The sequence below is a fragment of the Ambystoma mexicanum genome, chromosome 8 (assembly GCF_040938575.1).
Source record: "Ambystoma mexicanum isolate Mex_15411 chromosome 8, UKY_AmexF1_1, whole genome shotgun sequence".
Lineage (NCBI taxonomy): Eukaryota > Metazoa > Chordata > Amphibia > Caudata > Ambystomatidae > Ambystoma > Ambystoma mexicanum.
In genome coordinates this window covers 1,431,236,311-1,431,258,795 of record NC_090929.1, presented here as the reverse complement: position 1 = coordinate 1,431,258,795, position 22,485 = coordinate 1,431,236,311, and the positions used below count along the sequence as shown (strand labels likewise).

The 22,485-nt window shown below is 47.2% G+C and overlaps 1 protein-coding gene across 1 annotated transcript in view; it reads right to left on the bottom strand.

Moving 5' to 3' along the window:
* RRP12 (ribosomal RNA processing 12 homolog) overlaps positions 1–22,485 on the bottom strand; it is a 1,372,062-nt gene that overhangs the window by 633,989 nt on the left and 715,588 nt on the right. The window contains exon 22 of the mRNA XM_069611582.1: positions 10,567–10,647. Coding sequence (XP_069467683.1) covers positions 10,567–10,647 — 81 coding nt within the window. The remainder of the gene's footprint in view (positions 1–10,566; positions 10,648–22,485) is intronic.

Sequence of the window (22,485 nt, the reverse complement as noted above, 5' to 3'; positions counted from 1 at the left end):
TTTTACCATAGAGTGTTGGAGGGTAACTTAGTATCCCCTATGTCTAGAAACTCGTGTAGCAGTCAAATGCTAATCTTTCCTCTCAAAATGGCTGGTGGCAGTGGTTTTACACAAACTACCATGATTTTTCCCTGACCGCAAACACCGGTAGCGTTAAATCGCGGGAGCCATGTATTTCAAGATGGAGTCTGCGCCCCCTTTGTTTAAACAGGTCCCTGTCTTTTTTCGCCATTTCTTTTTGGAAAGGTCCTTCTAGAGTGTATCTGCGCGCCAAACCGGGTTTGGTCCCTTTGTTCCTACGCCTTTGGCGGGCTTCAGGACTGAAGACCGCCTCTGGCACCTGAGTGTCTGGGGTGGGCAGGAAGTGAGGGAGGTGCCCAAAACTATGCATAGTCTCATAGGAGACCCAAATGCACTCTGGCGTGATTGGCTGGCCGACTGTCTGGCAAGAACCGCCACCCTGCTGGGTGGGTGGCAGCTAGGCTAGAATGAATGGGAGGAAACTAGATAAAAGGCGAGTCTCTTGGCTTGGAAGGCAGAGTCGACCACTGGAACAAAAGAACCGAAGACAGCTACTGCAACTCCTGGACCGTTTGTTTGTCCGGTGAAGCCCTGCTACAGGTCCGAATCGCCCAATTCATCTCGGCAGAGAAGCCCTTCAAGGATAACTTCTCCCTTTGTGTTGTTGGGACCAATTAACTCGTAAGCCACCTGGATAACATTCTCAGAGCTGGTTATATTTTCCTCAGAGTGCTACAGTAAACCGAATAGCCAGGGAGAAGGATACCAGTTTGTGTGCTTGACTACAGCTACCGGAATTGAAGATTTGCCTTTGCCAGATTTTTTACCAGTCCCAGTGCAGGAGTCGCCCGACGTCCTCCCTCTTGTCCCCACAACTGAGGCTCAGGAACAGCGAGATCTGCAGGACCTGCCAGGAACAGACTTAAGCTGCATCTTTTTCTTCATTGTAAGGTACTGTGAAATCCTGACCGAGAGAACTTACCTCTTACTGCGAAAGTGCTTGAAACCTTGGCAACTTACAGGCCAAGACAGCTTGTGACCCAACATATGAATCTTTATTTTACAAACTATTTCTGAGAACTTTGGCAAAGACTTTTCTGTTTAACTTCCAGAACTGTTTTATCCTATTCAAGACTTTAGTCTTGTGACTTTGGCCTAACCTATTGCATTGAATCAACTCCTCAGGGGAACTCCAATTATGTGCACTGTTTAAGAGTAACTAATATTCATTTTATTAATTTATGCCCGTTTGCTCCTCCTTGAAATGCTCTGAATGCCATTTTGCTCCTCCTTAAAAGTAGTCTAAATGCCTCAGAACCTGATATTGTGAAGTACTGAAGTATATTTTTGTGATATAGATTGCCTCCTTCTAGTGACTGTTTTATAACTGACTGAAATAAATGTGTGTTTTACCAAGAAACGGAGTATAAGAGTCTATTTGAATATTTGTAATTATAGACCTCTGTAACATCATTACAGCTCACATTCCCTCTTGAGATAAGTCTGGCTGCTCAGCAACGCAACCACAAAACTGTGTTGTAGAGACTTATACCAAAGGTTGGTTTTGCTTACACCTGTAGTCCTATTGCGTTTAGTGGTCCCAAAGGTTACTGTATACAAACTTTGTCTAACAGGCTTCATCGGGCAAACCAACGGTACAGGAGTTGCAGCAAGCTTCTCTTACAAGTTCTTCAACCCCTTTTATGCAGGTGTCTCCCATTCATTCGAAGCCTAGCTGTCAATCACACGGCAGGGTGGCTGTCCTCTGAGGACAGCCAGCCAATCATCTTTGGGTCCATTCCTGTAACCAAGGAGACTAAGCACAGGCAGTTTCGGGAACCTCCCTCGCTTCCTGCCCTGCAAGACAGGCTGGAGCCAGAGGATCCCACCAAAGAAAAAACAAACAAAGGGCTCAAACCTGGTCTGGCGTGCAGAGTAAATCTCAAGAAGGACCTTTAAAACAAGAAATGGTGAAAAAAAGAAAACCTTGCGATTTTGACAAAATGGGAACCCATGGGCGCTTTACTGCAGCTCCTATTGCAGCCCGCGGTAGAAACACTCAAAAGTAGTAAAAAGTAAAACAGTGGCACCAACCATTAATTGTAGAAAGGGTAACAAACATGTTACATGAGAAACTAGACAAAGGGGACACTAAGTAACCCCTCCAGGACCCTATTGTAAGATAATGTGTGCTTGGTCTATAAAGTTACAATGCAAGTAGAGTCAATTTCACTTCAAAGCTATTGGAAACAGTACTTTAACCAAGAGAAGGTATATAAACCTTTGGGAATTCTGAAAGACTTCCCTGTGCCAATGCACTGAAGGTGCAGTGTCTCACAATGTAAAATGATGCCGCCTATGGCGTTTGTCAGACTCCAAAACGAAAAGAAACAGGGTTCAAATTAAACCAAAATGCATGAGATAGTGGGGAAAAAGGTCTCACTCTCTCCAGGATAAAAAATGAAAGTCCTAAAGTCCAGCAAAAGAGCTGGGGGTCTCTAAGGTAGAAGCGAATTAGCACATTTGAGAATTCTCTCCACCACAACAGCGTCGGCACCGAAGCACCACACATTTTGTGGGGGTTGGTTAACATTTCAGCACTGCAATCATGGCACTTTAAAACCCAAAGGTTTCTGAGTCGCATGGTATAAAAAAAATTTAAAAAATGTTTTAAAAAATCAGCAAACATGTCAAGAATTATTTTCAGAAAAATGTGTTGGCTTTCTCCGAGGCTAATTTGGAAAGAAAGAAACCAAGTTGAAGCGGTGTTGCATGCTATTTGTAGCGATGTCGACATGTTTCGTCCTGAAGCAGACTACTCCAAGGCCCTTGACGCCAGGCGCCCCCAGCGGGGAAAGGTTTTGAGAGTTCTGCAAGGCAGGAGAATTTATATGGGCTACATTACTCGACGTAATCCTATTTCTGATGCTTGTATCTGCTTAGATTCACATGCTATGCATAGGCCGACATCTAGTGGAAGCTGTGGAGCATTACAGTTTTCGAAATTCGAAAAAGGGATGTCGACAGGGCATGCCAGTAATACTATCCCTAGTGTGTTGTACACTGTACCCATGATCCCACATGCGTCACGGTCCCTCAGACTGTTTTGTTCTGACATGAGGTTGCATGAAGTGTTATGCTAGTACAGTTGTATCCAAGCAGATATATACAGAAAGCTCATATAACATCAATGCGCCTTCAGCCAGGGGAGGAAGGGTGGGCGCATGTGAATCTAAGCAGTTACAAGCATCAGAAATGCTATTACGGTAAGTAATGCAGGTCTTCTGATGATTGTTAATATGCTTAGAATCACATGCTGTGAATAGACTAGCGAGCAGTAACCAGAGATGGTAGTGGGATGTGTGAAGGAACAGTAGCAAAGAGATGTCTTAGCACTGCTTGTCCCACCTGAGAATCAGACCTAGCGTGAGTATCTAGGCAGAAGTGTTGTATAAAGGTGTGTACAGAACGCCAGGCTGCTACTTTGCAAATGGACTCAAGAGGAACATTTGCAATGAATGCTATGGAAGCCCCTGTGCCAAAAGTAGAGTGTGCTCTAGGCTTGAAGGGCAGATCTCTCTTGGCAAGAGTGTAACAGTATGATGCAGTTTACGTTCCACTTACGGTGATTAATGTATTCCTTCTGCGTCTTGTGGAATCTGCTTAGTTCACAGGCTATGCATAGATTAGCAAGCAGTGTTATGAGAAGGTGGTGGGTCGTGAGAACGAGCAGCATCAAATAGATGTTTTAGAACCGCTTGTCCCACCTGTGCATCTGTCTTGGCATGTGTGTCAATGCAGTAGTGCTGAGTGAAGGTATCTACTGAGCTCCATGTAGCTGCCTTGCAAATGCTGTCTAAGGGGACATTTGCAATAAAGGCTAAAGCAGCCCCAGTGCTCCGTGTGGAGTGGGCCCTTGGTGTAAAAGACAGTGTCTTGTCTGATAACGAATAGTATAATTGTATACATTTGACTATCCATCTGGAGATAGCGTTTTTTGCAATGAGTTCTCCTTCTCTGCCTGTAGCTATGGAGACAAACAGTTGATCAGTTTTCCTAAGCGGTCGGGTTTTATCTACGTAGTAGAGAACCGCTCTCCTCACATCTAGTGTGTGGAGTTTAACCTCAGCCGAGGTAGTTCGCTTCTGAAAGAAGGCTGGAAGCTCAATGGATTGATTTGCATGGTATTTGGAAATAAATTTAGGTGAAAACCTAGGATGAATCCGTAAAATCAATTTGTCTTCATGGATAAGAAAGAAAGGGTCCTGCAACAACAAAAAGATGGCTGCACCATCTTGCCAAGCACATATGGGGCAGGATGGAACAATGGGGCACACTGAGAAAGCCTGCCATTATGTTCTGATAAGCACCAAAGAAAGGGAATGAAAAAGCATTGCTGCTTGGCTGCAAGCCAAAGTTCCCATTTGAAAAAGGGAACTATTTCCAGTTAAAACCGATACCGTTTTGATGCTATTTTCTTGCGATTCCTCATCAAACTACGGTTATTAATAAGGCCCTGCCATGCCCATTCATATCCCCACTGTGCTTCAGCAGAAAAGAGCCTTATTCCTGAATGACAGGCTCTGCCAGCCAAACATGAGAAAATCAACAAAAGCTTTCCTTCAGCTACAAGGGAAACGCTTAAATGTTTACAAAACAGTGTTTAATTAGCTATCCTCCTTTTTCTTTTAAATTTCTTAAAATTTCTTAAATTTTGTAAATCTGTCGTGATCATGTTGTCAATTTGTATGATATATGTGTAATTATTTTATGGTCTTACTTTCTCGTTTGTATCTTGCTTTGTAAAGGTTCGGCAAAATTTGTTTTGTAAATGAACCAAATACAAATAAAAAAATTAAAAAAATGTTTACAAAAAGTCAAAAATCACTGCTTGAAAAGAAAATCATAGCTTTCTGTGCATATGTCAATTTCAGGAAACCTTTGCCTTGTATAAACTGTTGTGTAAAATAAGCTGGCTACAGCTACAGAACAACATTGGGAAGTAGATGGAAGAGAAATTCCAGCAACATTTACACATGGAAAAATAGGCTTTTGCAAACCAGAAGAAATAAAATTTCTGTTTTAAAAAGTGCCATGTTGAACAAAAACGTGTCTGTGGCTAGCAATATAGAGGGGTTTGTTGCTGTGGAATATATAGGGGACGTCTTATCCAACAGGTTTGTTTTGATCCAGGACAAAAGAAAACTGTTAAAACTGCATGGGATGGATTTTGCAAGCTACACAAACAGGTTTTTCCTGTTGGTCAGAGCCAAGTCTTCCCCCAAAATGGAGCCACCATAAACTTCCAGGACACGAAAGTGACAATTGCTAGGTTGGAAAACTTTGACTGACCAGGACAAAGAAACTTCACATACTAATCAGACTTGGGTCTGGGCTGAGCCATTTTACAATGGAACTGCAAGGACACGGATGTGCGAAGTGAAAAAAAAAAAATCACACTTACTCGTGACTTCTACAGGAAGCTTAAAAGGAAATCTCTGACAACCCTTGATTGAGGAGGTAGCTTGGAAGCTATGCCCGTATATGGGGAACAATACTGAACATTGTTTCCAAAGACTATTTTATAAATAAAACTTGTAAGATTTTTATATCTTTCCAACCGGACTTTGCATGTAATTTCATGGGTTTTCATTTAAGATGTCAGACTTCACCGAAACGTGGGGAATAGAAATGGCAGAGAATAGGGTATTATAAGGAAAGTAACCATGATGCCATTGCAAATTTTAATACTTACATGCCTAATGATAAGCCACACCCATGTATAAAGTCATGGAATTTTAGCCCGAAGTTTTCTCACTAAAAATGACAAAAACTGTTAAGTGGGCAAAACATTTTCTTACAGATTGCAGAGATAGACTGGTATGGTCTGCATAAAATATGTCACCTGCTTATATAATTTAAGATGCTTCAACTGTACAAATGGGTCATATGGCAAAACTGGATTTTAGCTAAAGTAACTGTGGGAGGTTTTGAGCATTGTAAAACTCGCATCATAAATCTGACATCCTGCCCTTGAAATCCAAACAGATGAGAAGGAGGTGGGGGACCATCACACCTGACCAATCCAGTGGTTTAGAGGCATGCTTGGCTAAGACTGCCCTACCATATACTTCTATGTCGTCACTATGCATTATAAATAAGAGTCCCTGACAGTACTCCAGACTCTCTCCTGAATTTCCTGCGGCTGCATTCCTCATCTGCTCCATTTATCTTGCCGATTCTAGATTTCCCTACAAGGCCAGAGCATTGCTAACCCTACTCTAGCAAGGCCAAAGCATAGCTGATTTTCTCCCAGCTAGGCCATTGATCCAGAAAAACCCACTGAATCCCAAGGGGAAAGCTGTGGTACCTTAAGCATCCTGAAACCAGACTGGCTTCTTGCCACTACCTGCATGCCCGCTGACCCTTAGCACCCGGCGACCAGACCTTGCCCAGCTGTATTTTGCCAGGAGAGTCTGCATCCAGTGACCAGAATCTTTTGTGACCAGAAAGTGTTGACTGTCCAAAATCCCTAGACTTCAGCGTGGACTGAGAGTATAAATCCCCACCCCATAGAAACACGTAGCCTACCTTATCTTTACTCTTGCCTCTATCCTACTCTCTAAGCCATCCTATCTTCCCTGGTAACTTGTTAAAACTGTTAGAATTCTCTGGGCACCCTGTCGTTGACTTTCTAAGTACTAGTGCCATTTCGCTATTCTGTCTTTCATATAAGTCATTAGCAATATTTTGATTAAATTAATTAATTTCCCTAAAGAAAAGGAGTACACTGTGTGAAGGGTTACAACTGCAGCGTAACTTTGATATTCACAGGTGGCTTTCCTCCTTTCTTAGCCATTAAATCTAGTTTAAGTAAAATTTGCCTATTTTCTTAAAAACAAACTTCATTCCAACTTCCAAATCTCTCTCAGTTCACCACCTATAACCCTCCTTTTACCTCTATATTGTCCGTGATATACATCTACCCTCAGCACAAAGACCGCATCCCAATTCAGTGTTTTTCACCAGTTTTTAAAAGTTTCCAACGTGTGATTTGACTGCACTGTGTTTTCAATTTTAATTTGCATCTCCCTTAAATCTCCTCCACCCCCCGCCTTGAAACTCCCTCCCCTTCTTGCTCTCCCTCCCTTCTTTCTGCTTCCCTTGATTTCCTCCCTCCACTCCCTAACCACCCCACACTTACCCTTTCTCCCCTCTCCTCCTCCCCACCTCTCCTCTCACATTGCCACTGCTCTACTCTCCCTATTCCCTTCATTTTAATTGCTCCTCTTACTGGTTTGTTGATTGATTCATAACTGTAATTTGCTTATACTGTTATATTGTTTTATGTACCAAGTTGTTCAATTGTGCAGGGCTTTGGTGTAAAGCGCTATATAAACAAATACAAATACAAAACTTGCTTGGTGAACTGTATGCTTCTATGATACTTTGCCTGATGGTCGCTAGTGATATAACATCCCTGATACGTTGATAAAACATATGCATAGCATTAAACACATCAATTATTTATCAAAATCTGAGTTTCATTTCAGGCCTTTTGCCAAGGGTTTAAAATAAATATTGTATTTCACCAACCGGTGTGGTTCATGGTCCATTGTGACCCGGGATATTTGTAAAAGGGGGTGTGAGACAGGTCGGGTATCAGCTCCATTTGAACTCATTGAAATTAAAGAAAAAGCATTCCTGTTGAGCACCACATACCAGGCTAAAACCAAGTGTCCTGGTCCTGTGTGCGTCCTTAACTATCGTTACCCCCTCTTTGTCCCGTCTGCTTATTTGTAAGCTGGCCAAGGGACGAGAGTCTCGTAGTCTTCCTTGGCCGAGTTCAGCGCATCTTCTACTGCTTTGCCAAATAAAACATTGGGTTCTATTAGCATGTTGAGCAGGGTAGCCTATGTTGCCAGCTTAAAACCAGGCTGACGAAGCCAGGTATGGCGCTTGAGGATGGTGCATTCTGCAATAATGCGTCCAGCGTCATCTGCAGCGTCTAAGTTGTTTTTAAGTAGATTGCTGCCAGTAGCTCTACCTTCGGCCGCTACAAGGGCGGGTCTTGATTTAAGGTGTTCTGGAGCCGACTCCACCTGGGCCGTAACCTTGTCCCATTTTGTGCAATCATAACTTGCCAACAGAGTAAAATTGTTAGCGATTCTGGCTTGATAAGCCGCAGAAGATACTATCTTCTTTCCCATTGAGTAGAGCTTTTTTCTCTCTGTCTGGGGGAGCTTTGGAAGAAGCCAGGGGAGTGCCCGCTCTCTTTCAGGTGGTAGGGACTACCAGTGAGTCTGGTTTGAGCTGCCCACTTATGTATAAGGGGTCAGAGGGTGCCGGCCGGAATAGTTTTTCTATTCTCGGATTCACTGCCCTAGTTTGATTGGGCATCTCTAGGGAAGGTTGAATCCTTCTTTGCACCGATTTTAGCAAGGGTATAAACTGAGTGGCAGTCTTGTCCCCCAGGATGTTCTCAACGCAATCCTTGTCCTATTGGGTTTCTTGAGAGTCGATGCCAAAATGTTTAATATCCTACTCAAGGCTGCTGAACAAGGGCTAGTTATCCACAGGGGAATCAGGTAATTGAGGGTCTTGTGGGACTGGAGAGTCCATAGCAAAGACCACTGACTCGTTATAATTATCATCTCATTATTATAGTCCTGACCACGTCATAATCATAGTATGTATCATGGTCTAGATACTCTTCCGCCTCGGCATGTAGGTCATAAAGACCAGTTGAGATGTGTGACTTTTTAGTGGATGGTGCATCAAAAATCTTGGCAGGGGGGAGAGATCCCTTTCCTGACGGTTGGGAAGACTAGCAGGGCTGAGATGATAAAGGCATGGTCTTGGAACTGGATGCCTGAGCGGTAGGAGGTGTATTAAACTTTCAAGAGCCTGGGCGAGCTCTTCAAAAAAGTTTGCAAAGAAAGAAACTCTGCTCATAACTCTGTCTATATGGGAAGTAATGGCAGGAGTGGAGGGTGTTGGCAAGCTACCGTCTCCCTCCTCTACTTCTATCAGGATTTGATCAGGTTCTTGAGAAATGTCCTCTGCTGGGCTCTCATCAGGCTTTTGTGGCTCTTTACTAAGAGGTGTCTTTACTTTTGACCTGAAGGCTTTTATTCTTATCCTTATGGGAAGAATCCTTGTCTTTATGCTTATCCCTGTGATCAGGGCTCTTTGAGGATGACTTTAGAACTAGAACCCTTAGTTAGACCCTTCGGGACATTTTTCTTTATTAAAAAAAGACAGTCCTGACCCTTTAGGCGTCCCCCCAGGTGTGGGTCAAGTTTCGGCACTGGAAAGGGCTTTACCGGCGTCTTTCAACGTCTTGGTCTTATGGGGCCTGTCATGAGGCAGTCAAGACTCGGAGTGCCCAGAGGACAGCGAATCCATAGATCTGCCCCTAGACGCCGACTCTCGGCGTGTGTGAGGCACATCGCCGTGGGGTACGTCTTTGGTGTAGGGAAGTGTAGTGCGTTTGCCGGCGGGTGTCGGTCCCACAACAGAGCCTCCGGTCTGTCTACTAGGGTCAGGGGCTAGCACTGGGGAACAATGATGTTCCCAGTCACCGTCCGAAAGGATGGCGTCGTGTCCTCCTCCACGTCCATGGCAGCCAGTGCCTGTGTGGCGTGGTGGGCCCAACGTTTTGTCCTGCAGTCCTTAAGGATTTTTGGTTGAAGCAATTTACAGGCTCAACAGCAAGTCTCGTCGTGGTCTCCATTAAGTTACAGGACGGGCAAAATTTAAACAGAGTCCTCTCCATGTTTGGGGTAGGCAGCAGGGCGACCAGGTAAAGGGGTGGAAATATACATCTTGTAATGACCGCCCCCCACTCTCCCTATTGTAAGGGCCTAGGCACGGTGGGCCTTCCAAGGCCAATAGAAATCCATCAAAGATCTTCGTCCGACATTTCGTCTTGTCCTTGTTGAGTTATTCACCGCGTCGAGACACGGCGTTCTAAAAAGTACAGGAAGAGTAACTATTATTAACACTTTATAAAGTCAATGGAATACACCGAAATTGCACTCCGCGATCTGCAACCACTCAAGATGGCGAAAAAAACAATCTGAGGGACCTCGACGCGTGAGGGATCATGGGTACAGTGGGCGTCACACTAGGGAAAGTATTACTGGCACGCCCCGCCGACGTCCCCTTTCGAATTTCGAAAACAACTAATACTCTGCAGCTTCCACTAGATGTCGGCCTATGCATAGCAACCTATTACAAAGTGCATTATCATGTGGCTCTGAGTGAACAGTCATTTCTTTATTTGGAGTTATAATTGTTTTCCTGTAAACTGCTATTCGCTGCTCCTCTAGTAAGAGTTGGTCTTTGCTGCTCAACCAGCTGCCAACAAAAGCTTAAGAATTGCCTCTTAGGAAACATACTCTTGCACCCAAAAGACAAGTCTGGCATGTCATTATTTCTAACGATCGACCAGCCTGCTATTTAAGAACCCATAAAAAAAAGTGGATAGTATTTACCATTATAAATAAATCCCATACTGTGTCCTTCACACCCCAATCTCACCTCAGGAATAAGAGCAGTGATGAAAGCTTCATGGTCGACACTTAATTTCTTCACTATATGTATCAGGCATTTCAAACGAGGCTGTTGAGATAAAAAAAATGGTTATATCACAATAGGATAATCAATCACCGATCTTATACTGGGAAAGGTGCTGATTTCAAACTCAACTTCACCCATGAATCCCCATCAGCTTTGAAAGTGTGAACCATATTCCTATGCAAGCAGGCCTTTGTTAGTACCAATAGCCGTTATACCCACAGAAGCAGAAATCTGTTGTCATTACATCAAAAGCAATAAAAGAAATACATGCTTTCCAAATAGACAGATCACCTGACAGAACTAGCACCCAGAAAATAAAACAATAAGTGTGAAGCAACACAAAATCACCTCCATTTCAAAGGAGTAAACATGAACATATGATTTCCCATCTGCTTCCTCTGTGCAATGCAATGATCCAGATTAAATAAAGTTGCAAATTAGTGCAGGCACACCATCTTATTGGAGCAATGATCAGCACAGGTGTTAAGCTGCTTCAATTGCCGTAGAACATTAAAAGTAAAATAGCTGTAGCAAGACATTACAAATCTCATTTACAATGCACTGGTGGATTAGAGAATGCCAGTGAAATGCTATGCAGTCACCACAGCACTGGATAGTGTTTGGGGAGTTTTCCTAAAGTCCACTTGAGGTAAGACATCATAAAACTATCCCAATAGCATAAAGGTCCCCAACTCTCAGTACAAGCTTGTACTACTCAAGGAAACTTGGTAGAGTGGCAGAGCAGTCAGGCTTACCATAGGAGGAAGATGTGAGCTGTAGGTACGTACACTGAACCCAGTTAGTACCGTAGTCCAAAGAAGAAACACCAATAAACATATTAAAAGCAACACATTACTTCACTGTAATTCTTGCCTGTAACTATTGTTCACATGCTCATGAAAATTCTCTGTCAGGCTGGGAATCCTCGGTAAAAGGAAAAACAGTTTCACTTACAAACTGTATTTCTCCTCTAAACCAATCACTGCACTCTGGGACATACTGCCCCCAGCTAATGACAGTCCGCTCCCCAAGCACCTCCTCTGGCAGCCATCTTCAGATCTGGTAAGTACGTAAAGTGGCAGTATGACCAAGTAGAGCCGCCGAGGGGGATGAGTGAGGGTTCGCATGTGAATCCATGCCAGAACCATGCTGGAGAAGAACAAGTTACTTACGAACTGGTAATGTTCTTTCGACTGGATGTTCCTCCAACGTATTCCACATCTTTGACATGTAATGTCCACAGATGTGCACTTTGGAAACTTTTTCGGCAGAGGGCATCCTGCGTCGAAGATGTCAGGTCGATGTCCCTAGACGGCCTCCATCGAGGGCGATGTCACCGGATGTTATAAATAGGATGCACAGCGCCTGTAGCCTCAGTTTATGTTTTTTCCCCCAGAACATGTGGCACCAATCCAATGCCTGCTTGACTGCACATAGCCTTGCGGAAACGTGAGCTGCAATCGCATAGGAAATTCCCCAGAGGGGGCAGGCTGGGAGGGCGATGTGGAATACGTTGGAGGAACATCCAGTCGAAAGAACGTTACCAGTTGGTAAGTAACTTGTTCTTCAAATGGATTGTTCCCTCCAACATATTCCACATCATTGGAAGACTCCCAAAGCAGTACCAGAAAATGGAGGGAAAAGAATTGAGAACCCAATCAGATGGCGGAATAAAAAACCGCCTTACCAAAAGCCATATCCTGACCATGGATCGTATCCAGGGAGTAATGTTTAACAAAGGTGTGGAAAGAAGCCCATGTGGCTGCATCACAAATATTCCTAATAGGAACTCCCTGTTAGAGGGCTGTGGAAGCAGCCATGCCCATAGTGGAATGACCCGTCAATCATTCAGGGGAGTCCTTACCCACCAATCAGTAAAACTCGGTAATGGTGAGAATAATCCACCTGGAAAGGATCCGTTTGGTCCAGCATTTCCCGCAAAGAGTTGATTGTCCACTCTGACCCTGGACATCCTAGAAATATAAAAGCTCAGAGGTCTCCTAGGAACTAACCGATGGAGTCGCTCCTCTTCCTTACCAGAATGAGGAGGAGGATAGAAAGAAGGAAGAACCACTTTCTGGCTCAAATTAAATCCAGATACTACCTTAGGTAGAAAGGAAGGACGTACCCTTAGTACAACCCCGTCCTTGTGGAACACAGTAAAGGACGGCTTAGAGGAAAGTGCCTGCAATTCACTCACTAAGTAACCGCAACCAAGGACACTGTCTTGAAGGACAATCACCTCAAGGGACAAGAGTGCAAAGGTTCAAACGGAGCACCCATTAGAAATTTCAAAACCAAATTCAAATCCCAAACCGGCACCTGGAAAGGGGACGACGGGAACACAGTCAGAAATTGAGAAATCAAAGGAATATTAAAGTAAGAACATTCTTCAGACGAGCGCTTAAATATAGACAGCGCCACCAGGTAACCTTTAATGGTACCTACTTGAAGGCCCCCGTGGACCGAAGAAAGTAAGAAAGACAAAACCATAGTAATGGAACACTGGAAAGGATCAACATTTTGTACTCTGCACCAGTTGCAAAACCTACGCCAACTGTACAGGGATTTTGTTGCTAGCCTCCTGGCCAAAAGCAACACCACCATCGCGTCATCCGGGAGGTCCCAGTCCTTATAGCTCAACCTTTCAGATACCAAGCGTGAAGGCTGAGAGTTCTGACCTCTGGATGGAGAACCCGACCCCCCCTCTCGCAAGAGCAGATCCTCTTGGTAGGGAAGACGGCGTGGCGGTCAGATGGACATTTGTAGAAAGTCCGGGTACCACGCTCTCCTGGCACAATCCAGAGCAATGAGGATCATGTGGGAACCGAAACTCTGTAACCTCCGTAACACTTGAGGAATGATTGGGACTGGAGGAAAAGCGTACAGCAGTGGGAATGACCAATCCACTACGAATGCGTCTCCTAAGGGAATTTCCTCTGAGAGGAGCCTTGAGCAGAATTTCTCGCACTTCCGGTTGGCACTGGTGGCGAAGAGATCCACTTGTAAGGTTCCCCACAGAGCGGAGATCTCCAGAAGAACTTCCTGAGCCAAATCCCACTCGTGAGAGATCATGCTCTGCCTGCTCAGAGCGTCCGCCGCTGCAATTTCATCTCTGGCCAGATGTACTGCCGAAAACGAAATTCCCTGCTGGATGACCCAGAACCAGAGCTGCATTGCCTCTCTGCACAACGGGAGTGATTTCCCCCACCCCCTTTTTTGTTGAGGTAATGCATGGCCACTGTGTGTCCGTCAAGATCAGGACACTCTTCCCCCGCACAGAGGGCAGAAAAGCCTTCAGGGCTAGCCTGACGGCCCTTAGCTCTAACAGATTGATGTGGAGTTTGGACTGCGACGGAGAACTACCACCACTGGCGGCCAAGTCGGTGGCATGAGCGCCCCATCCTGTTAGGGAAGCATCAGTCACTACAGTCACCTCTCAACGGTTGCCAAAACGGCTCCCCCTTCATCAGGTTCCCTTCGTTGGCCCACCACAGAAGATCCTGGTACACCGAGATTGGAATCTGAACGGGATCCGACATCTTGCCCGAGAACTGCGACCACTGCATCTTGAGGATGCATTGCAGGGATCTCATCCTCAGCCTGGCCACTGGTACCAGAAAGATGCAGGATGCCATGAGGCCGAGCATCCTTAAGAATTTGAAAGCCGGGAGACCCTAGGCATGTTGAAACTTGTCACCATCTGCACAATGTGATCAGCCCTCACCTTGGGAGCGAGCACTTCCAAGGACGTGTCCAACACAGCGCCAATGTACTGGAGCTGTTGAGGTGTCAGATGCGACTTCTTGAAATTGAGGGAGAAGCCCAGCCTGTGGAGGGAGCGGCAGGTGAGACCATGGTGATCCAATGCTTGCTCGGGAAAATGCGCACGGATCAGCCAGTCGTCCAGGTAGGGGTAGACGTGAAACCCCGTCGCCCGAGATATGCTGCCACCACCATTAGCTTGGTGAAGACCCGCGGGCGGAGGTCAATCCGAAGGGCAGGACCCAAAACTGAAAGTGCGAGTCACCAGCCGCAAATCTGAGGTACTTTCTGTGCTTGGGATGCATCGGCACATGAAAGTAAGCATCCTGTAGATCCAGAAACACCAACCAATCCTGTAGTTGAAGGGCCTGGAGGACTTGAGAAAGAGTGACCATCTTGAACTTTTCCTTCCTGAGCAGTTTGTTCAACCAACGCAAGTCTAAGATGGGTCTCAATCGCCAGTCTTTCTTTGGGATAAAAAAAAATACCATCCCTTGTTCCTCTCCACTACAGGAACACGTTCTATAGCGCCTTTCTCTAGCAGGGTCAAGATTTCCTGCACAAGGAGCGGATCCGGAAGCTTCAAAGAGATTCCCCAGTGGATTGACATGAGGCCGCTTTAGGAAGGGAAGACAGTAGCCGTGGGCGACAGTATCCAGAACCCACACATCTGAAGTAACGGCTCGCCACTCTTCGAGATGCTGAGACAGTCTGCCCCCAACTGGTGAACCATGGGACATGGGCTCATGACTGTTTTGGAGCGGCTGCGGCAGCGCCTGAAGGCAAAGAGGCAGCTGTCTGAGCGGCTTTGGCACCTCTATTTCCCCAACCACGACGGGTACTTTTTCACGGACCCCTTTGTCTGGCGGCTTCTCTCGTCCTACCAAAGGAGGAGTAGTACTGAAAAGAACCTCCCCTCCACTGCTGTCCCCTAGGACGAAAAGGCAGAGGTTAACACAAAGCTGCGCTTCAAGATTTTGCCGCAGCTTTTGAGGTCTGCAACCTCTCAAGGCTCTCGTCAGCCTTGCTGCCAAACAAATGCGCGCCATCAAAGGGCATGTTCAAAAGACGGGCTTGCACATCCGGGGCAAAACCAGACTCCCGCAGCCACGCAAATCTGCGTATAACAGTGCTCGCAGCCATGGACCGGCTAACACTGTCGGCCGTTTCCAAACCCGACTGAAGGGATTCACACATGGCATCCTTGCCATCTTGCACGAGAGCAAGGAACCCATCCCTTTCTTCCCCTTTGGGAATATGCTCAGCCGCTAGAGAAACAGTGCCAGAGAGTGTGAAAACCTTGCTAAGGCACAAGTGGAGTTGGCGGATTTCAACGCCATACTCCCCGCAGAAAATACCTTGCGAGCCCAACCCTCAAAGTGTTTGTCATCCATATCAGGAGGGATGGTAGGGTACGCTGCCTGCCTCGAGGTGGCCATAGCCGCCTGAACCGCCAAACTCTCGGGAGTGGGGTGAGTGGATAAGTAGCTGGGGTCGCTAACGGAAGGGCGGTACTTCTTTGTCAACGATTTGTTAACAGCGGAAAGAGATTCCGGTGACTGCCAACAGCCGCCACCCTCCTTTTCTGTTAAGCGAGACTAAAAGGTAACACTGGGTCAAAGGACGGACCTGGATCTAGAATGTCCGTTAGATCATCTTGTACAAATTCTTCAGGAGGACTGGACCAGCCCAGATACTCCGTGACCCTATCCATGAGCCCCCAGGCTCAGGCCTGCCAAATTTCACTTCCGGAGAAGTGTCCAACCCACTGGCATCATGAAGGGTTTGCCTCAACTCCTCCAATTGACTGTCTTCAGAAAAGACAGGATCCACATCGTGCTCCACAGGGTCCTCAGTCAGACCTTTCTTCCTCATATATGTCGTCCAGAGGCAGGTAAAAGTCCACCACTGGCCTCACAGACTTAGCAATAGCCTTCCTTGCAGGATCCACCCTATCGGGGAACTCAAACTGTACATTTCCGGCAAAAATCCCCAAAGGCTTCGAGGGCGCCGAAGGCTTCGACGCTGTTAGGCAAAAACCTGTGCAGTTCCCTCTGGGACCACTGCAAAAGATTTAAGACTACAGGTGTTTGGCAGTAAACCCACTTGGTAGCAGTCTGTACCACACAGATTCACTTGGTAGCTGTGGCTGAGCAGTCAGACTTCCCTCAAGAAGAGTTAGACAATATACAGAGTATTCACAATAGGTCAAGAGAACACAGTAGCACAAGTAAACACTGACCAGGGCTTGGTGTAAAAGAGATATAATTTTTAAAACCACATCTAGAAAAACACACAGACACTAATAGTAAGCAATTCAAAAACACGGTCACTAAAAGATATACACTCCCTTAAAAGAATATTAGACAAGTCTTAAGTAAAGCCCCACTTATTTTCAGACAGCGGTGAGCGCTTAACGTAGACGGCACTCTAATAGTTTGTTTTAAAAAGGGAGAGAAGAGCAGAGAACAAGTTGAAACAGATCCCAACACTTATCAGAACATAAGAGAGGAAGGCAAAGTAAAACCGTGAAGTTAGAGTTCAAGAGGCCGGATCCACTTTCAGAGGAGCCAAACGAAATGTGTCCAAGCTCACACGGTGCAGTGCACAAAAGTCTTGTAAAGGTTCAAAAAGGAGTTGGACCGAAGAAAGGGACCAGTTAGAGGGTCAAGGCGGCCAACCCAGTCCAGAAGGTTAAGGGGTTATTATTACCTTATAGCAATCTTTAGAAAGGGAGGCCTGGCGGACACGGTACCTTAAATTGGTGAGAACGCTCCAGCGGGGGCAGTTGTTCCTGGCAGCTGGTGCAAGTCGGTGCTTCGTCCAGGTGAAGAGAGGATCTCATCGTGGAGGAAGACAGGAGTCCGTTGCACTGCCAGGGAAGAAACCAGCCGCGGAGTTTCTCAGGTACAAGGAGCGGTCCGGTGATTCGCAGTTCAGTGGTGAGTGGCTATCCGGCTGCCGGGGTGCTTGGCACGGGCAGTTCGACCACAAACCGGGCTGGGGTGCGAAGAAGGAAAGGTAAACTGGTTGTGCCCACCAGTCAGGGGAAGAAGCCTCTCCAGCCGGGAGATCTTCTCTGTCGTCGGGAAGTGGTGAGTCGGTTCTGCAGGGCTCCACCAGTGGTGTCGTCGTGGTAGGTCAGCTCAGCTTCTCCCTCGTCAGATTCTCAGGTCCTGTGGCGACTTCTGAAGTTCCAGTCCCCAAAGCCCTGCTTTTATGCAGAAAACCCCCATTCACTCAGCCTAGCTGTCACTCAAACATGCTAAGTGGTGAGCCGGCCGGCTCACCACTTGGGCCAATCACACAAGAGTACGACCGGAGTTACCAAGGTAACTCGGTCCAGGGTGCCTAAACCCCCTCCCACATCCCCTGTGGTACCCAGACAGAGTGGCACCACTTTTGGAGTCTTCTGTGGAGAAGCCCGCCAAAAAGTGGAACAAAGGGCTCGACTTGGGTTGGAGTCACAGAAGAGAACACAAACGCCATTTTAGAAAAGAGTCTTGGCAAAAAATACCAACCGGAGAATTAATATTAATTAAATAAACCGGCGGTATGTTCGAGGCTAGGAGAATTAAATAATGGTAGCCTCGAACAATGGGAAAATCCCATAGGAAAATATTCGCGGTCGAATATAAAAAGTAGTTTCCATTGCCACCAGCCAAAACTCGATCAGGGGGGACGGAGATGTGCCCCCTCGACTAACAGACCCCGGGGCAATCGAATTGCCCTGACCAGTACGTCCACAATATGATGGTTTGTACCAGTTTGTTAATAATTTGGGACTAGCAAAGCCAATGGTGACTTTACATGCCCTGGGAGACAGTAGTCAGTCCCAGGGTATGGAGTCTATGGTGGGATGACACCCCTGTGTTACTGCACGGAGGGTGCTGTGTAACACACATCGTAAAAACACATGAGACCCTATGGAGTAAAGGACCCCATAGCCCATAAAACACATTCACAGTTAAAGGAATACCATAAATCATGTCCAAGAGTGGGAGGAAAAGAGTCTCACTCTTGGCAGGAGGAAAAAAACTAACTCCAGAAATCCAGCAAAGCTGCTGGGGGACTCACTATGTTAGGAAATTCAGCTTAAAGAGAGAATTCTCCCTAACAGACGCTGACTGCTTCGGCATCCAGAGCACCGAAGGCTTTGGCGTCGACAATGGTGCCGATGGCACTGAGGGCTGATGAGAAGGCAAAGCCTCGATGTCTGAATCCAACAGACAGGGCGCTGATTGAGTCGACGCAGGCTTCGAGCCCTTAGTAGGTTTCTGCAGTCTCGCTGGGGATGTTGACCGAGACCTGGAAGCACGTCTCTTGCTACTATCCTGAGCCTTGTCCGAACGGGACCTCAAAGTTTCCCAATGTGAATCGCGTCGAGGACCCGAGCCCGAAGGCGTGCGAGCCACGTTACAAGACTGTTCCTTGCCAGCTTCATCAGAAGGCGCGGCCAGAACCGTGCCTTGCGATTGAAAAAAAATAAAAATATAAAATCGTCCAACATCTGCTCCTTAAAGGCAGCCCATTCCTCTGGAGTCGAGGACTTCGTCGGGCATGCCACTTTCCTTGCGGCTCCATCCTCCGAGGACGACGGGGAAGGCGCTTCCTAGAACGCCGTGACAAGGAAGAAGAATTGCGGGAACCACTCCGGGACAAAGATCCCCGGGCCTCCTCTTGACGCGGAGAATCGCCTCAAGTCATCGGTGGATACCCCCTTGGACGATTTAGATTTGAGACTTACTGGATTTAGAACCCCCAACTACCTGAAGCTTCCCCTTATGCTCCTGCAGGGCCTTGGCAGTCAGCGACTTGCATTTTGAACAGCCGTCGGTGTCGTGACTCTCACCCAAGCACCACAAACAAAATGCAATGCGGGTTGGTGATTGACATTTTAGACCTGCAGTCCCAACAAGTCTTGAAGCCAGACCACAGAGTCGGAGGGGTCGAAGAAGAAATCTCTACGATGAAAACACACAAGGCACATAGAGTTCTCGAAGCAAACACCTTTGCGGAAAAAACAGAACTGAGGCTTCGGGCGCCGTGCGTCCAATTTATAACATCCAGAGAAGTCTCCCTCAACGGAGGCCTTCGAGGGACATCGGCCAGATATCGACGCAGGACGCCCTCTGCCGAAAAAGTTTCCGAAGTGCACAGCTGCAGACATTACATGTCAAAGATGTGGAATACGTTGGAGGACACAATCCATTCAAACAATAGTTACAGATAAGTAACTTGTTCCTTCTCCAGCATGGGGTCTGGTATGGATTCACATCCTCATGAATAACGAATAAACAGCAGTACAACATTACACAACCACAGGAGGTGGCAAGGCGCAACAGAAGCAATTCCCTCTTACCTCTGGAACAGACTCACCTCAAGCGAACAGGTGGCCTAGCACTGCTTGGCTGACTCTGGATTCCTCTCTGGAATCCCCGTCGACGCAGTAGAACCTTGTGAAGGTGTGCGTGGACCTTCACGTAGCAGCCCTGCAGATGTCCAGCAGGGGCACACCAGACAGGAACGCCGTCATTGGACAAGGCCTTCCCATGGTTCACAGGACCAAAGTTCACGAACAGTTGCAAAGTCTTCTGAAAACTCTTCATGCGCGTCACGTAGTACTTCAGGGCCCAAGCAACGTCCAGCGAGTGCAAAGCCCTCTCAGCCGATGATGAAGGCTTCAGGGAAATTCATAAAGACCAAGGGCTTGTTGAGGTGGAAATCCGACGGTACCTTCGGCAAAGAAGGTTGCATCCACAGCACCACCCTCGACTCGTGGAAAGTCAGATATGGTTGTTTGCAGGATAGGGCATGGATCTCACCCACCCTCCTGGCAGAGGTGATGGCCACAAGGAAAGCTGTTTTCCACAAGAGGAACCGGAGAGGGGCCTGATGCATAGGCTCAAAGGGCCAATGAGCCTAGTCAGCACCACAGTGTTCTCACACCAGGACACTTCACTGATGGGAAAGATTGAAACTGTCCTTTGAGGAACTCCTTGACGAGACAATAAGATCAAAGAGAAGATCTTCCTGGAGACGTGGTGTAGCGGGAGGTAGCCTTGAGATGAACCTTGATAGAGGCGTGCGCCAGACCGGCCTTGGCCAAGGACAAAAATTATGGAAGAATCTGCAGGTCCGTGACCCTCAGAGGGGTGATGTTCTGCTACCGGCACCACGTAGCAAAACGCTTTCACTTGTGCCCGTAGCACTTCAAAGTCAACAATGCTCGGGCCTTGACAAGGACCTACCTGCAGTCCACTGGCAACCCGTAGCCTCCAAACTCTAGGGCTGCAGGAGCCAAGCCCTCCGGTTCAGCGATCCTGGGTTGTGGTGTAGGGCTGTGCCTTCTTCTCTGTTGAGAAGATCCGGGACTACTGGCAGTTTGACCAGAGGAGACGCGTACAGGTTGAGAAGGCCCGGGTACCAAATCTGCATTGGCCACGCCAGCCCAATGAGTATCAACCTGCATCGGCACTGTTTGAGTGTGTTGATGACTTGTAGCAGGAGAGGCAATGGCGGGAAGGCGTATAGAAACAGGCCACAGGAAGGAGAATGCGTCCTCCAGGCTCCTCGGTTGGTGGAATCTGCTGGCAAACATCTGGCTTTTGGAGTTTGCTGCCGTCGCAAACAGATCGAACTAGAGCCTGGTCCACTTGATGTAGATCCGGTCCACCTGGTGCAGACGAAGATCCTATTCGCGGCAGGAGCGCAACTCCCTGCTGAGGGAGTAGGCGATGGGGTTCTAGACTGCCGCCAGGTGAAAGGGGACAATGAACATCTCTTGTCTGACAGCCCAGTGCCAGAAGTCCTGTGCCTCTTTGGAGAGCGCTGGGGATCAAGTGCCCCCTTGCTTCCTTATGTAGAACATTGTGGTGGTATTGTATGAAGATCCTCACCACCTTGCCCTTCAGAGACGGGAGGAATGACTTGAGGGCCCACAACACTGCCCGCAGTTCCAGGATATTGATGTGAAGATCCTTCCCTCCGTCTGCCAAAGGCCTCTGGCGTGCAGACGTCCGGTGTAGGCTCTGCAGCCTTCCAGAGAAGCGTCCGTGGAGAACGTGTCCTGGTATGGGGGCTTCAAAATCCTGTGCCCCGAGCGACAGAGTGAACGCCCCACCACCTTATCCCCCAACGAAATTCCTCATCGAGCAGGCTCTTGTCCGCGAAGCTTCTGGACACATGTATCCAGCAAGTGTCCAGGAACTCCTGAAGAGGTCGGATCCGTAACCTGTAGAGCTGGATAAGGTAGATGCAAGACGACAACATGCCGAGCAGCAACTTTATGGTCTGCACCGAGGCAGTCTTTAGTGACAACTACCGTTGCACTTTTCCCAGAATGGCTGCTACACTCTCCTCTAGGCAGTAGACCGTATTGAGTCTGGCATCTAGGAACAGTGTGTTCTGCAACGGTGTCAAGCAGGACTTTGGATAATTGATGGAGAATCCCGGATCCGCCAGCAGCCGGACAGTCGTTGCGTGTCGGACAGCTAACTCTTGCAAGTTGGCCCAGATGAGCCAGTCGTCGAGGTATGTGTATCCACTGTAGACGCAGATGGGCTGCCACCAGTGCCAGAGACTTCGTGAACCCCCTGGGGGCCGACTTCAGGCCAAAGGGGAGGGCCTTAAACTGGTAGTGCCGACCTTTTACAACGAAGTGTAGGAACATTTGGTGCTTCTTGTGAAGGAGGACGTGGAAGGAACAAGTTATTTACCTGTAACTGTTTTTCTCCAGCATGGGTCTGGCACGGATTCATATGCTCATGATTATTCCCCATCGTCAGCCTGGGAATCCTCAGTAAAAAAAATGTTTCACTTTCGTTTATAAACTGTCTCCTAAAAACAAATCACCTAGCTCTGTGTCATAGCGCCCTCAGCGAATGCCTGCCCTCTCCCTAAGCCCTTCCTCTGGCAGCCATCTTCAGATTTGGTAGAATGTAAAGTGGCAGTAGGACCAAGAAGAGGCGCAGAGGGGCAGGCGGGAGGGTTCGCATGTGAATCAATGCCAGACCCATGCTGGAGAACAACAGTCACAGATAAGTAACGTGTTCCGTCTCCAGCATGGATTCACATGCTCATGAATAAAGAATACATAGCAGTACATGCATACAC